General features: G+C 43.3%; 1 protein-coding gene across 1 annotated transcript in view; it reads left to right on the top strand.

Moving 5' to 3' along the window:
• The window catches only part of LOC140201766 (putative aminopeptidase W07G4.4), a 73,844-nt gene that overhangs the window by 18,102 nt on the left and 39,130 nt on the right, over positions 1–16,612 (top strand). The window contains exons 2-3 of the mRNA XM_072266396.1: positions 10,001–10,042; positions 13,829–13,925. Coding sequence (XP_072122497.1) covers positions 10,001–10,042; positions 13,829–13,925 — 139 coding nt within the window. The remainder of the gene's footprint in view (positions 1–10,000; positions 10,043–13,828; positions 13,926–16,612) is intronic.

The raw sequence follows: 16,612 nt of genomic DNA on the forward strand, positions 1-16,612 counted from the left end.
ATTTAGTAATACATGCATTAAGAAATGATACAATATAAATGATAGATGAGGAGAAACTTCAAACTTTCTGCATTTTCACTCAGAGTTGAACTACACATGCATATAATGAGAGCTGTATAACTTATCTCCGACCTTAGGCCACGAACTTATCAATCACCCCTGCTGTGGACCACCTGGAGGTCCAAGATGCTCTCGTTACATGCACGTGCAGTTCAACTCTGAGTGATAATGCAGAAAATTTGAGGTTAATAACTCATCTCCTTCCACCTTAGGCCACAAATTTATCAATCACCCCTGTTGTAGACCACTTCTACAAAGAAGGTATCCGTATGCTCCACGACTGCTGGACTAAGTGTGTACATGTAGGAGCGGACTATGTAGAAAAATAAATGTGCTAGGTTTTCTAAAATGGACTCCTACCTTAGGCCACGAACTTATCAATCACCCCGTGTATTTGCATGATTGTGGTGAAGTTCAAGAAAGCTTGCAGACCAGACTAATTTTGTCCCTTAGCACATTAAATAAACATGGATATGGTCAACCAGTAGTTGGATTATTTGTGTTCTCAGAGTCAGCTTTCACAGCATTAAGTTTGGGCGTCTGAGATTTCTGTCCCCAGAAGACTTTAGACCATTTGTATGAATTTCTTTGTACAAGCAAAGGTATCTGAAAAACATTACATACAATATCAACTAATAGCAAAACAATATAAATGTTAGAAAGCATTGGGGGTTGTTAGGAATGACAAAGCGAATGACAGACAGGGTGACAAAGAAGAATTAGAATTCATTCTATATTCTTTGGTTTGTTCACTTGCAGCTCTTTGGTAGGTTATTTTGGTTCGTAAGAATCGTACCTGTGCTTTGAAATCCTTTGTAGCTTATAAAACTTTTTGTAATTCAGAGATCATTTTTAAATCAGAATTCATCAGATTTGTCTAAATTTAAACAGGTATCATTAAAGATAAAATACTGTGTTTAAACTACTTAGCTGGAAATGTCTCCTCCTTGGTGCGGGGTGGGGGGAACTCACCACTATTGGCAGCTAGACTTCGCTGCGGAGACTAAATAGGGAAGTAAGCTGGTCTTTGAAGAGTAGGTTGATACAGTAAACCCTCCCTATCATGAGGGTACTCATGCAATCTATATTGGATAGGGCTTAAAATCTCCTTTTCATTTGAGGGCTATGCAGACAGTGAATCCGATGTAATCATAAAGGGACCTACATTCATCACCACCTTACACAATTATATAAAAAAATCACTGTTTTAAGATTCGTGCTAGTTTACTTCCATAATCTCTTTTCCATTGTTGCTTACTTAGTGGTTCTTTGGTTTTTAAGGTTTTCCCGATCTTCCAGTTACCAGCTGCTCTTGGCAACTTTGTAGACATGAGCTTTTAGCTTGATGGCTTCTTTTATTCCTTAGTTGTGCAAGGCTGGCTCTCTATACTTTTACTGAGCATGGTGATAGCCTGACCGAAAGTCTTCCACTGTTCCTCAACTGTCCCACCTGATAGTCCACTCTACGCTAGCCAGTTCCTCCCTCATCCTGTTCTAGTCTCCCTAGTTTAGATATTAATCTCTGGTTTTAGTAGATGGCACCTTCCATTTTTTTGAGCAATTCAATCATATTGTGATTACTCTTTCCAAGAGGATTTCTAACTGCAAAATCATTTAATTTTATTTGTCTCATTACACAGGACCCAGATCTAAGATGGCACCTAATCTGTGCTCATCCCCTATGACAACTGCCATTTCATTCTTAAATACATTTGGTATATCTTGGTTTATTGCCTGTGCTACTATACTCCTACTAGTGATTTCTCCCCCACCCCTCCCTTATTATTCCTAATCTTCTACCCAGATAGACTCGAGCATTCTGCTCTCTTGCAGAATGCTTGAAAGAGTGCTATTCTGCCTCCCTTACCTTCCTGCCTATCCCTTTGTACTGATTTATCCCACAAATTCACTGACCTTGTATCAAATATCAGAGGCATTTAGATAGTGCCCTTATGCTGTTTGTCCTTTTAGAATCCAGTGACCTGTGTCTTTTGCATTTGATTTTTCTGTAGTCCCCTGTGGCTTTTCTCTTTTATAACATTCTTGTTCTGGTGTTTTCAGTTTTCCCTTCTTTCTTCTTGACTTCCCATCCCCCTGCTGTATTATTTTAAGCCCTCCCAACAGCACTAGCAAACAATCCCCCTGGGGATACCGATCCCTGTCCTGCCCAGGTGCAGACTGTTCAGTTTGAACTGGTCCCACCTCCCTGGAACCAGTTCCAATGCTTCAGAATCAGGTTTAGTATCACCAGCATATGTCTTGAAATTTGTTGTCTTTGTGGCAGCAGAACATGCAATAAATAATAGAAAAAGCATGAACTACTGTGTGTGTGTGTGTGTGTGTGTGTGTGTGTGTTGCAAAAATAGAAATAAAGAACGAGGTGAGGTTCTGTTCATGAAACCTTCCCTTCCTGCACCACTAGTTGAGTCACATATTCATCATAACTATGTTGCAATTCCTATTCTGACTAACATGTGACAGAGTTAGCAATCCTGAGATTATTTAACAGGGGTCCCCAACCTTTTTTGCACTGCAGACTGGTTTAATATTGACAATATTCTTGTGGACCGGCTGACCCGGGGGTGCGGGGGGGGGGGGTTGTTCAAGTAGGGTTAAACTCACCTCAACATGTCTTTTACAGTTAGGGTTGCCAACTTTCTCACTCCCAAATAGGGGACAAAAGTAGCAGTCAAATTCCGGGACACTTGTGTTTACCCCAGGAAAGTTGGGGTAAATGACTATGACCAAATCGGTTTTGGCTTAATCTTCCCAACTATACTGTACATACATTATTTCTACTTTATATAGACTATGTATTTATCATATCATTCCTGCTTTTACTATATGTTAGTGTTATTTTAGGTTTTATGTGTTATTTGGTAAGTTTTTTTTTGGGTCTGGGAACGCTCAAAAATTTTTCCCATATAAATTAATGGTAATTGCTTCTGTGCTTTATGCTATTTCAGCACTAAAGGTTTCATAGGAACGCTCTACCTTAGTGGGGGGAATACGGGACAAGGGCGGTCCCGTATGGGACAAACCAATTTAGCCCAATATACGGGATGTCCCGGCTAATACAGGACATTTGGCAACCCTCTGTTCAGGTTCAACAATGCGTGACAGGGAATGAGGAAAGATGCAGCTGACTCGTATCGTTTCCTGGCGGCCCTGTAGCACGTGCTTGACGGCCCGGTACCGGTCCCCGGCCCGGTGGTTGGGGACCGCTGGGTTATTACATTGGAGTTCTACTTATTTCAGGGGTCCCCAACCTTTTTTGCACCACGGACCGGTTTGATATTGACAATATTCTTGCGGACCGGCTGACCGGTTGTGGGGGGGATGTTAATCATGACCAGAATATAGGTGATAAGTCAACTAAGTCACTTATAAGTGGTATTTCTAAAAGGGTTTATCTAATGAATTTAATATTAAACACCCAGCGCATATTTTCCCCATATCAACATATAAAATCATTGCAACACACCAATATTGCTGAATCATTGGGAGCCCTGGGCTTGTTTCCCTGCAACAAGATGGTGCCATCGAGGGGTGATGGGAGACAGCGATACTCGAAGGGGGTTCCTTATGTCCAGTCTATTTCGCAATTTAGTTTTCGTTGCATTCATTGCAGAAAACTCCACTTCGCAGAGATATGTTGGAAATGGAAGCAACATTTTCAGTGCTTTCGTGGCTATCTCAGGATATTCAGCCTTGACTTTGATCCAGAATGCCGGCAGAGATATTATGTCAAACATACTTTTCAGCCCACCATCATTTACAAGTTCGAGGAGTTGATCTTCTTCCCACGCTGACATGGATGATGCGTGGGTAATGACCTCGCGTACATTCAAGTTCCAACAGTGGGCGTGACAGGGAATGAGGAAAGGTGCAGCTGACTTATATCGCCAAATCATATCGTTTCCTCACTGCCCGGTAGCACATGCTTTGCGGCCTGGTGGTTGGGGACCACTGACTTAACTTATCTCTAGGAACCCTAGTGGCAAAACCTCCTCCCACTTTTTCCTAAATTGTTGGTATATACATGTGCAATGATAACTGGCCATCACTCTCTCCTTCCACAATTCCCTGCAGCTGCTCTGAGAAATCCCTGATTCTTACACCTGGGAGGTAGCACACCAAATGGGAGTCCTATTTGTGGTCGTAGAAACTGCTATTCTCCTTACCATAGAATCTCCTATCATGATAGCTCTGCCACTTGGTTTCCTGCCCTCCTGTGGTGCCATGATCTTGACTACTGCCTTCTCCTGATGAGCCATCTCTCCCAACAGTATCCAAAGTTGTGTGTATGTGTTTTGGGGTTGGATATCAGCTCAGGAGTCTCCTGCACTAACTTCCTGCTACCGCTCTGCCTGTTGGTCACCTATTCCTATGTTTCCCTGTGGTGTGGCCAACTCACTTAACATTTATTATCCACAATGCTCTCAGCATCACGGATGCTGCAAGGTGAACCATGCACAACCATGGGCAGTCATGTAGCCTGCCAGATGCAGCAGCTGGACACTTCCTGCCCATGGAATGTGGCAGCCTCCCTGAGTTCCCAGATAGTCCAAAAGGAGCATGACACAGGGCTGAGCTCCCTTGCTACAAGTATAAAGCTTTGAGGGAAAAGAGAGACAAAAATATACAAACCTATCTTCATCTTACCATATTGTTGCTTGTGCTCCTCACTGAGTCCTGGCATTCACCAAAGGTCACAATTGGGCAAGAAGCAACCCTTTGACTTGACATCAACCCCTCTCAAAGTAACAGCTCCAGCATTTTCAGTGCTCTACCTGTGCAATAATAAAGAAAGAGAACTGTATGAGGATGTCACCTTAGCAGCTACCTCTTGCAGTTTCTCATTCTAACCCTTCTAGACCTGATGAAACATCTCAGCCCAAAACATTCACTATTTTCCAACCTCGATGCTACCTGATCTGTTGAGTTTCTCCAGCATTCTTTGTGTGTGTGTGTGATTAAAAGAAGTGAGCAAGGACAGTCTACACATTTTGCACACCACAGTCCTCAGGAGACATTGAATTATTCATAATTAAGCACAGCATCGTTCAATAGAAAAAAAGCTAGGTTTAAGTGGAGCGGCTATTGTGCGTGGACAGTTGAGGCTTTGGTTCATCGAGGCTTCCCTGAAAAGAGGCATAGGTCGTAGGTAAATTTTTTTTCATTATTTATTCTTTCTTATTGCACATTTAGAACAGTGGGGATGCCAGACAGGATACTGAAATGCTCCTCTTGTGGGAAGGCAGGAAGACCTCGTGTGTCCCTGAAGACTACATCTACAAGAAGTACATCCAGCTGCAGCTTCCAGCAGACCATGTTAAGGAGTTTGAACTGGAACTGATGAACTCTGGCTCATCCAGGAGGCTGAGAGTTTAATAAACAGAGTATACAGGAAGGTAGTTACACCCAAGCTACACATCACCAGTAACTGTGACTGTCAGGAGGGAGGAAAGAGTTAGGCAGAGTACTCCTGTGGCTGTACCACTCAACAACAAGTATACCACTTTGAATACTGTTGGGTGGAATGATCTATCAGAGGAAAGCCACAGCAGTCAGGTCTATGGCATTGAGGCTGGTTCTAGGGCTCAGAAGGGGGGTTGGGGGAGAGAGAAGAGACTCTGCAGACACAAATGTGATTCTCAGATGGCTTCTTACCTCCTGGGTGCCAAAGTCAGGGACTCCTTGGATCAAGTCCACAGCGTTCTTAAGTAGGAGGATGATCAGCCAGAGGTCATGGTTCATGCCAGTACCGATCACGTGGGTAGGATGGGTGATGAGGTCCTGCAAAGTGAGTTCAGGGAGATGGGTGTTAAGTTATATTAGGATAGCTACCCATGCCGTGTGTTAATGCGACCAGAAACAGGAAAATCATACAGTTTAACGTGTGTTTAAGCAGTTAGTACAGGAGGGAGTGCTTCAGGTTTTGGATCACTGGGCTCTCTTCCAGGGAAGGTGGGACCTGTATAAAAGGGACAGTTTGCACTTGTTCTGGAGTGAGACAAATATTATATCAGGAAGGCTTCTTGGTGTGGCATAGGGTGGGGTTGGGGTTGTTTAAACTAAAGTTACAGTGGTATGGGAACCAGAGCACCAAACAGATAGTAGAGTGTTTGTGGATGAAGATGTTCTTAAGCCTACACACCAAGTCAAGAATCGAAAGGTCAAACAAGATGAGGCGAATGCGCTGAATTGTGTTCATTTCAATGCAAGGAGTATTGTAGGAAAGGTGGATGTGCTTAGAGCATGAAATTAAACACTGTAGCCATTAGTGAGACTTGATTGCAGGAGGGGCAGGACTGGCAGCTCAATGTTCCAAGGTTCTATTGTTTTAAATAAGATAGAGCTGGAGGGATTAAAAGGGGTGGGTGGGCAGCATTGTTAGACAGGAAAAATATCATGGCATTGCTCATCATGACACACTGGAGAGCTCATCCATTGAAGCTACGTGGATAGAAGTGAGGAATAAGAAAGGTACGATCACGTTAAAGGGATTATACTATAGATCATCCAACAGTTTGCAGAGTTTCGATTTGTAGAGAGATTGCAGATTGTTGCAAGAAACAGACGGTTGTGATATTAGGTGATTTTAATTTTCCACATTGACTGGGGCCCCCATACTGTAAAAGGGTTCAGTGGGAAAGAGTTTGTCAAATGTGTTCAAGAAAGCTTTCTTAATTAATACATAGAATTCCCAGTGAGAGCGAGTGCAATACTAGATCTCCAATGAGGGAATGAGACAGGGCAGGAGACAGAAGTTTGTGCAAGGGAACACTTTGCATCTAGAGATCATAGTGCCATTAGTTTCAAGGTAATGATGGAAAAGGATAGGTCTGGTCCTCAGGTTGAGGTTCTAAATTGGAGAAAGGCTGATTTTGATGGTATCAGAAACGGTCTGACAAGTGTGGATTTTGACAGGTCATTTTCTGGCAAAGGATTACTTGGTAAGTGGGTGGCCAACAAAAATGATATTTTCGGAGTACTTAGTTTCTATGTTCATGCCAGAATAAAAGGTAAGGATAACAGGTTTAGGGAACCTTGGTTTTTGAGAGATATTGAGGCACTGGTTAAGAAAAGCAGGTATAGGAAGGTAGGAACAAATGAAGTAGTTGGAGAGTATAAGAAATACAACAGAACACTTAAGAAAATCAGAAGGGCTAAAGGAATACATGAGATTGCTATAGCTGACAAGGTGAAGAAGAATCTTAAGGGCTTAGATATATTAAGAGCAAAAAGATAGCAAGGGATAAAGTTGGCCCACTAGAAGATCAAAGTGGTAATCTTATATGTGGAGCCAAAAGAGATGGAGGAGATCATAAACGGATGCTTTGCATCTGTAATGACTCAGGAGATGGACACAGTCTATAGATGTAAGGGAATGCAGCAGCAGGGTCATGGACCCTATAGAGATTCCAGTAGAAGGTGTTTGCTTTTGAGTCAAATTAGGGTGGATAAATAAGACTTTGGTAAGGCCTAATTTGGAATATTTTCTCCAGTTTTGGTCACCTGCTTACAGGGAACGTATAAATAAGGATGAAAGAGCGCAAAGAAAATTTACAAAGTTGCCGGGACGCAAAGACCTGAGTTGCAGGGAAAGCTTGAGTAGGTTAGCATAGTTGTTTACACAATGCTTTAGGCGACCTTGTTTCAATTCTCTCTGCTGCCCCTAAAGAATTTGTACGTTCTCCCGTGACTGCATGGGTTTCCTCCGGATGCTCCAGTTTCCTGCAACAGTCCAAAGACGTACTGGTTAGTAGGTTAATTGGTCATTGTAATTTGTCCTGTGATTAGGTTACGATTAAATTGGGGGATTGCTGTGCGGCACGGCTTGAAGTGACAGGGCATATTCTGCACTGTATCTCAATAAATAAGAGGTTGGGACTTTATTCCCCTAAAATATAGAAGATTGAGGGGATATTTGATAGTTATACAAAATTGAGGTGTGTGTGTTTGTGTATATATAGGTAATTACAAGTAAGCTTTTCAAGTCAAGTCACTTTTTATTGTCATTTCAACCATAACTGCTGGTACAGAACATAGTAAAAATGAGACAACATTTTCCAGGACCATGGTGCTACATGAAACAGTACAAAAACTACTCTGAACTACGTAAGAAAAAAACACAAAAACTACACTAGACTACAGACCTATCCAGGACTGCATAAAGTGCACAAAACAGTGCAGGCACTACAATAAATAATAAACAAGACAGTAGGCGCAGTAGAGGGTATAGTAGGTTGGTGTCAAGCCAGACTCTGGGTATTGAGGAGTCTGATGGCTTGGGGGAAGAAACTGTTATATAGTCTGGTCGTGAGAGCCTGAATGCTTCGGTGTCTTTTGCCAGATGCCAGGAGGGAGAAGAGTTTATATGAGGGGTGCGTGGGGTCCTTCATAATGCTGTTTGCTTTGCGGATGCAGCGTGTGGTGTAAATGTCTGTGATGGTGGGAAGAGAGACCCCGATGATCTTCTCAACTGACCTCACTATCCACTGCAGGGTCTTGTAATCCAAGATGGTGCAATTTCCAAACCAGACCGTGATGCAGCTGCTCAGGATGCTCTCAATATAACCTCTAGAATGTGGTGAGGATGGGGGTGGGAGATGGAATTTTCTCAGCCTTCGCAGAAAGTAGAGACACTGCTGGGCTTTCTTTGCTATGGAGCTGGTGTTGAGGGACCAGGTGAGATTCTCTGCCAGGTGAACACCAAGAAATTTGGTGCTCTTAACGATCTCTATGGAGGAGTCATGGATGTTCAGCGGAAAGTGGTCACTCCGTGTTCTGAAGTCAACAACCATCTCTTTTGTTTTGTTGACATTCAGAGATAGTTTGTTGGCTCTGCACCAATCTGTTAGCTGCTGCACCTCCTCTCTGTATGCTGACTCATAATTCTTGCTGATGAGACCCACCACTGACTTTGGGTTTGACAACTAGAGATCGTGGCTTAAGGGTGAAAGGTGAAATGGTATCATGAAGGGGCACTTCACTTGGCGTGCTGAGTGTGGAATGAGCCTTCAGGGCAAGTGGTGGATCCAGGATCAAATTCAACATCAAAGAGATATTTGGATAGGTACATAGATGGGAGGGGTTTTATGGTCCGGGTGCAGGCTGAAGGGACATGGCAGTTTAATGGTTCAGCATAAACTGGATGGACCAAAACACCTGTTTCTTTGCTGAGGTGTTCAATGACTTTGTTACTCTATGTGGGTGGTGGAGATTACAGATTATGTTCAAGAAAATGATCGATTAGTTCATTGATCTGAGGATACTGCAAAAGTGTGGTTGACATAAATGATCAACCATAATTCTATTGAATTTAAATTGAATATGTTGCAGTGTATAAAATGATGCAGATACAGAGTTGATTTTCTCTCTTCCCCCCCACAGCTGGATGATTCAAGCCAAATGCTAATCCCATAATAAGGATTTGGCAATTCAGTGCAGAGTGTAATGGACCTTGAACTTCTCTTCTTGGCCAGTAGGGGCAGTTGGTGGATGCATTCAAGACTATTTTGGACATAAAGGGCTGTGGAGTTAGTGAATAAAAGTGGTGCAGTGGTAAAAAACCACCCCTGAATTTGTTGAATGATGCAGCAACCATGGCTGTTCCCTTTTTCCAGCAGAGTTGAAAAACTCCCTTGTATGTAAAGTTATTTCACTTAATCTTTCATTTTGATACTCGACTGCTCCAAGTGCTGTTGCAGCAACAATCAAGAGAAAAATATCCAATTTTGTACAATACCTTGATTTCAAATGACTAGACTGCCTCTACCATAATAAATGAAGTAATAGCAATGTCGATTGTTCTGCTCTTTTCATCCTTGTTTGTGTTTTGTCATGGGCGAGGTTGAAATTTGAAGATTTTGTTGGTCCTCTTAAGCATGGTCCTTGACATTATGCTAACTTTTATTTCAATTGTTTCTTACAGACTGCCAGAAGTTGTCCCCACAACTCAATTGCAAAGCAGCCAGTGAGTATAATATTGCTCTTGACTTTTGCTCAATAGTAATAAGTTTAATTATCATACAACTTTTCATGAATATAGTCAAATGAAAGTGTCCTTCCAGGGCCAAGGTGCAAAACACATTTCCAACAATCATACAAAGCACGAGCCACATCCTGCAAGTATACAGATAACAAGTAAACACAAAAAAATTAGCCCAAGTCCCTGAATGACATGTCCTGTATTTTGGTGTTGTCAGCAAGAATAAGGAGTTTCCAGCAGTCTGCAGATGATCATGCATCTTCCCTTCCATGGATCGAGCACTGGATGGTAGCAGTGACAGGAGGGGCCAGCCCCTAACCTAGCATGGCTGCTGCGCTACACCGCCTCTGGCGGCTCCAGTTCTGACCTGCTGCTATGGGCAAGCCTGATGCAGGAGGCCTAGGCTGTGCTACTGTCGAGGCCATGCAACTCCCCCGCTGTCTGTCCCGCCAATAAACAAGAGAAGTGGACTTGTAGCATTTTACATCATCAATGTCCAACAGGATCTTGGATCGCAAAAGAAACTTTCAAGACAATCGCTCACTGTTCGTCTGCTCACTGCTTTCGCACACCAACTCTGATGCCTTTTCTGTAGCAGGCGGTAACATAGTCCATATAAGTCCAGCTCCTTCGCCAATGAGCAGCTCACTGATGGGATAGACTTGCAGTACTTGAAGTTCTTGACATCTAGCATTGTCTTGCGATCATTTTTTAAAAAAAAGTCTTTTTTTAAAAAAAAAATTACAAAAACACCTTTGGTTGACCCCCGAGAGGCCGCTGCGTCTGAACGCATTGCCATCTTACCGGAAGTTCTTATTGAAATTCTTATGACATTTATTACCTTTCCCTCAGGAATTTCTCTCAAGATAAATGTCTAGTTACCTGAGCATAACCAGGTTGCATATAGATGGGAGCAGGTTATTTTTAAATGCTGCAGTGGGTTCGTTAATCTTCCAGATCTTTGGATGTCGGTTGCAGATGGTTCCCAAGAGGGGAAACAATGCTGAAATAAATCACTGCAAACGTGTGTGCATATTGAGAAAGATTTCTGCACAGGTTTATCCTGCTAGTTATGGTTTAAATGTGTTCAATACTTTTTAAATACTGATTTACGGATGTTGGCGTGACCACAATTCGGTGAATACAATGACATTAGATTTTATGTAAGGTTTTGGAGAATGATCTCAAAAGGATATACACCATAACAAAAGAAAACTAGCTCAAAACAAAACAAGTAGAATTAAATGATTTATTAAGAAGCAGGGCAGAATATATGATCCATATAACCAAACATAAGTATTATGCAGAAGGCAACATTTACAGTACGCTGGAGGAACTCAGCAGGTCGGGCAGCATCAGTGGAAACGATGAGTCGACGTTTCGGGCCGGAACCCTTCGTCAGGACTGAAGAATGAAGGAGGGGGAAGGATTGGAAGAATGCTTGTAGGTTCAGTTGAAAGACCAGTAATTTGAAAGACGAAGGGGTGGGGGAGGGGAAACATCAACGTCACAGGCAGGAAAACAATGGGTGGTAGAAGAAGGAGGTGGAACCATGAGGGAGGTTATAGGCAGCTGGGGGAGGGGGCAGAGTGAAATAGGGATAGAGGAAGGGAGGAGGAGGGAATTACCGGAAGTTGGAGAATTCTATGTTCATACCAAGGGGCTGGAGACTACCTAGATGGTATATGAGGTGTGCTCCTCCAACCTGAGTTTAGCCTCATCATGGCAGTAGAGGAGGCCATGTGTGGACATATCTGAATGGGAAGCAGAGTTGAAGTGGGTGGCTACTGGGAAATCTTGTCTGTTGTGGTGGATGGAGTGGAGGTGTTCCACTGATGCTGCCCGACCTGCTGAGTTCCTCCAGCATACTGTAAGTGTTGCCTTGATCCCAGCATCAGCAGATTATTTTGTGTTTATGCAGAAGGCAGCAGACCGAGCCATCTTTTAGCACTAACGCTCAAACAACAGGAAGCTAAAAGGTCTGTACCAGTACTGGAGTAGTATCTTCAACAGAGGAAATAAACAAGACATTCAAGAATTACTTTAAAGAACTGTATACAAGTGGCTCAGTTCCTTCTGAGAATGACTTCAGATTTTTTTTTAGTGGATTAGACCTCCCTACGTTGTCATTAGAGGACTTTCCTATTACACTGGATGAGCTACTTAAAAGCAGTCAAAGCCACAAATAAGGGCTGTACGCCAGGTATAGTTGGCATACCTGTGGAACTTTACCTAGCACTGTGGGATGTTCTTGGACCAGTATGGTTAGAAACATTAAATTATGTTTTTGGAAATGGCACTTTCCATAGAGATCTAAACACAGCCCTGATCACAGTTATACCTAAGCCCGGTAAGGACCCCTTGGAATCCTAGTTTCTTTCCTGTGTCCACAGAATCGCCTGTCTGACCCCCTACCTATAGAGTCCCCTATCACTACTGCCTTCTTCTTCCTTTCCCTACCCTTCTGAGCCACAAGGCATTAGTTGAAGAGGCACGGCCACTGTCGCTTCCCCCAGGTAGGCTGTCCCCCCCCCCCCCCAGCAATACTCAAAAAGGAGTACTTATTGTCAAGGAGTACAGCCACAGGGGTACTCTCTAGTACTTGAGTCTTCCCCTTCCCCTCCTGACTGTGACCCATTTATCTGTCTCCCGTAGCCCAGGTGTGACCACCTGCCTATACTCCCTTCTATCACCTCCTCACTCTCCCTGACCAGGTGAAGGTCATTGAGCTGCATCTCCAGTTCCCTAACTCGGTCCCTTAGGAGCTGCAGCTCGACACACCTGTTGCAGATATAGCCGTCCGGGAGGCTGGGAGACTCCAGGACTTCCCACATCTGACACCGAGCACAGATAACTGGCCTCACACACATACTTCCTCCTTTCTGCAAGTAACACTGGTAAACCTACCTCGCCTCGTCTCGTTACTGCCTAAGCCTGTTGAGCCAAAGCCCTATCACTCTGCTGCCCGCTGGATACGGCGGTCTTTTTAAACCTTTCGCTCTCTACTGGCTGATGTCACGCGCCTGTGCAGTCTTGCCTGTCTTTTACCCCAAGTGGTAAAAACTGTCTTGGCTCCGAAAAATCAGCCATTCACTCACAGCCTTCTTGCTCGGAATCAAAAACCGTTGAAGATTCTTTGCCTTTTAAACCTTTTGTGCTCTATTGGCTGACGTCACACGCCTGTGCAGTCTTGCCTCTCTTTTACCCCGAGTAGTAAAAACTGCCTTGGCTCCAAAAATCAGCTGTTCACTCGCAGCCTTCTTGCTCCAACAGCTATTTCTAAACATACTCAATGACTTGGCCTCCACTGCCATCTGTGGCAAAGAATTCCACAGATTCGCCACCCTCTGCCTAAAGAAATTCTTTCTCATCTTTGTTCAAAAGGAACGTCCTTGTATTCTAAGTCTATGCCCTCTGGTCCTAGACATCCCCCCCTATAGGAAACATCTCGGGATTGGTGTCAGTTACTAATTGGAGTAGTGGGTAAATGGTTCATGTTTCTATCATTGGAGAAATGTTTCATAGTTCATGTTTCTGTCATTGTTTTCTGAAAGAAGTTGTTATACTTGCTGCTTGGACTTTAATGTGGTACAGCTTTTGCCATCTAACTTGTGAAAGTTCATTTGAGTAACTGATTGGTGCTTGTGTGATATTTGCCCTGCACGGCAACTACAAGTCCAGCTTACTAGGTGTTGAGAAAATTCTCAAATTAAAATTACCATTATTTATACTAAGTGCAAATGACCATAGATGTTTTTTTTCTCTGAACAGGTGGCAATTTGATGGTGTTGTCTTAGTAACAAATACCATTGATAAACTTTGTGGAGATTTGCTTTGTTTGAAGACTGCACTTAACCAGTATAAGTCTGTGAGTATGCTTAATACATGCCTTAAATTATTTTCTACTGATACTTCAGCGGTTATAATAAAGGACTGAGCTGAAGTCAGTGTAACTATTTCTGATTACAGACAAAAGTGCTCTAGGGTTAATTTTTTAAAAAAATATCTGGCGTTAGACCATCTGTAATGGACTCTGCAGAGCGCTTTACATTTACCTGGTCTATTTCTGATGTATCCCTCCTCTTTCTTGATCTCACTATCGCTGGAGATAATTTATCTCCTGAAACCTTTTATAAACCCACTGATTCCCACAGCTACCTGGACTATACTACTTCTCACCCTGTCACTTGTATTAAAAAAATGCCATCCCCTTCTCTCAGTTTCTTCATCTCAGCTGCATCTGTTCTCAGGATGAGTCTATTCATTCCAGAACTAAACAGGTGTTCTTCAAAGAAAGAGGCATTCCTTGCTTCACCATCAGTGCTGCCCTCACCCGCATCTCTTCTATTTCACACAAGTCTACCTGCACCCCCATCAGGAATGGGTTCACCTTGTCCTCACCTACCAAACTACCAGCCTCTGCATCCAGCATATAATTCTAAGTAGCTTCCACCATCTCCAATGGGATACCACCACCAAGCATATCTTTCCCACTTTCTGCTTTCCACGGGGATCTCTCCCTACGCGACTCCCTTGTCCATTTGTCCCTCCGCGCCGATCTGTCTCCTGGTACTTATCCTTGCAAGTGGAACAAGAGCTATACCTGCCCCCACACCACCTCCCTCCCTACCATTCAGAGCCTCAGGCAGTCCCTCCAGATAAGGAAATAATTGAGTCTTTTGGGGTCATCTACTGCATCTGGTGCTCTTGGTGTGGCCTCCTGTATATCGGTGAGACCCAACATAGGTTCGGAGACTGATTCGCCAAGCACCTATGTTTCGTCCACTAGAAAAAGCGGGATCTCCTGGTGGACACACATTTCAATTCTACTTCCTATTCCAACACGCCAGACCTTGGGCTCGTTTACTGCCGTGATGAGGCCACCCTCAGGCTGGGGGAGCACACCTTATATTCTGTCTGGGCAGCCTCCAACCTGATAGTATGAATATCGATTTCTCGAACTTCCGGTAATGCGCCCCTGCCCATTCTCCCATCCCTCTCACTTTATCTCCTTTCCTGCCCATCACCTCCCTCTGGTGCTTCTCCCACTTTTCTTTCCTCCGTGGTCTTCTACCCTCTCCTATCAGGTTCCCGCCCCCCCCCAACCCTTTACCTCTTTCATCAATCAACTCTTTCACGTTCCACGTTGTACTACTTTCTCCCCTACCCCACCTCCTTGCTCTGATTTCTCTCTTTCCTTTCCAGTCTCGATGAAGGGTCTTGGCCAGGAAGGTCAACTGTTTACTCTTTTCTATAGATGCTCCCTGGCCTGCTGAGTTCCTTCAGCATTTTGTGTGTGTGGCTTTACATTTAGACCTATCTTATCAGATGAAGGTTTTACTTGTGCAGTTCTTACAGTGGAATGGACATTGAAGGAGAAAGGTACATAAATTTTCATCTGTACTAAATGGTTGATTTAACCATAAATACAAGAGATTCTGTAAATGCTGGAGGAACTCAGCAGGTCAGGCAGCCTCGGGGAATAAACAGTTGATATTTGGGGCTGCAGCCCAGCATCAGGACTGGAGTGGAAAGGGGAAGAAATAGCATAAGAAAGAGGGGGTAGAGGAAGGAGCACAAACTTGTAGGTATGTACTTAAACTTGAGCAAGCTAAGACCAAGCTTCATGATAATATTAGCCATAAGGCCTCTCTTTTATGTATGAAAAGAAATTAGTTTGGGAGTGAATTCTAGGTTTTGGACTGACTAATGCCTGCTAACAATGGATGACTGAAATGTGATACATGAGGCTAGCATTGTATGAGCATAGATTGCATAAGATTTAGAGCAAGAGGCTGGAGTTTGGGAGGTGAGTTAGATTTCAAATCCATTAAAACTGATGATTTATCAGAATGAATATAAATAAGGTTGGTTGCGAATGGTAAATATCAGTGGTCAAGGAATGATTGTTTTTGTGGGAATAAGAGAAGCTAGAAGCTGTTTTGTAGTACAGTGACTAGAACTACTCCCTCACAGGTCCTTCAGTCATGACCAGATGTTTTAGTATGTCTTTTGCATGTTCATGCTGGTATGTTAATTTCTTCTTAAGTGAAAGGTCAATTTAAGGAATAATGGGAAGAAGGGACTATCTCAATTTCCCAATTACTTGCAGTTGACCAAATCATTGATTATGTAGAAGACACAGTCCTCTTTTGTTGTCATTTAGTAATGCATGCATTAAGAAATGATACATTATTTCCTCCAGTGTGATATCACAAAATACAGGACAAACCAAGACTGGAAAAACTGACAAAACCACGTAGTTATGACATATAGTTACAAACAGTGCAACAATACCATAACTTGATGAAGAAGTCTGTGAGCACAGTAAAGTTCAAAGTTTCCCAGATGTTCCACATCTCACGCAGACGGGAGAAGGAAGAAAAACTCTCCCTGCCATGCCGACCACAATCTGACTCTGAGTCATCCGAAAACTTCGAGCTCTGATCAGCTCTCCGACACCGAGTACTGAGTCCCATCTCTGTCCGAACAATTCAATCTCCTTCTTGGTCGCTAAAAGCTAGCAAGGCCGGGGATTTTGAGGCCTACCCTCCG

This window comes from Mobula birostris, chromosome 8 (assembly GCF_030028105.1).
Source record: "Mobula birostris isolate sMobBir1 chromosome 8, sMobBir1.hap1, whole genome shotgun sequence".
Taxonomy (NCBI): domain Eukaryota; kingdom Metazoa; phylum Chordata; class Chondrichthyes; order Myliobatiformes; family Myliobatidae; genus Mobula; species Mobula birostris.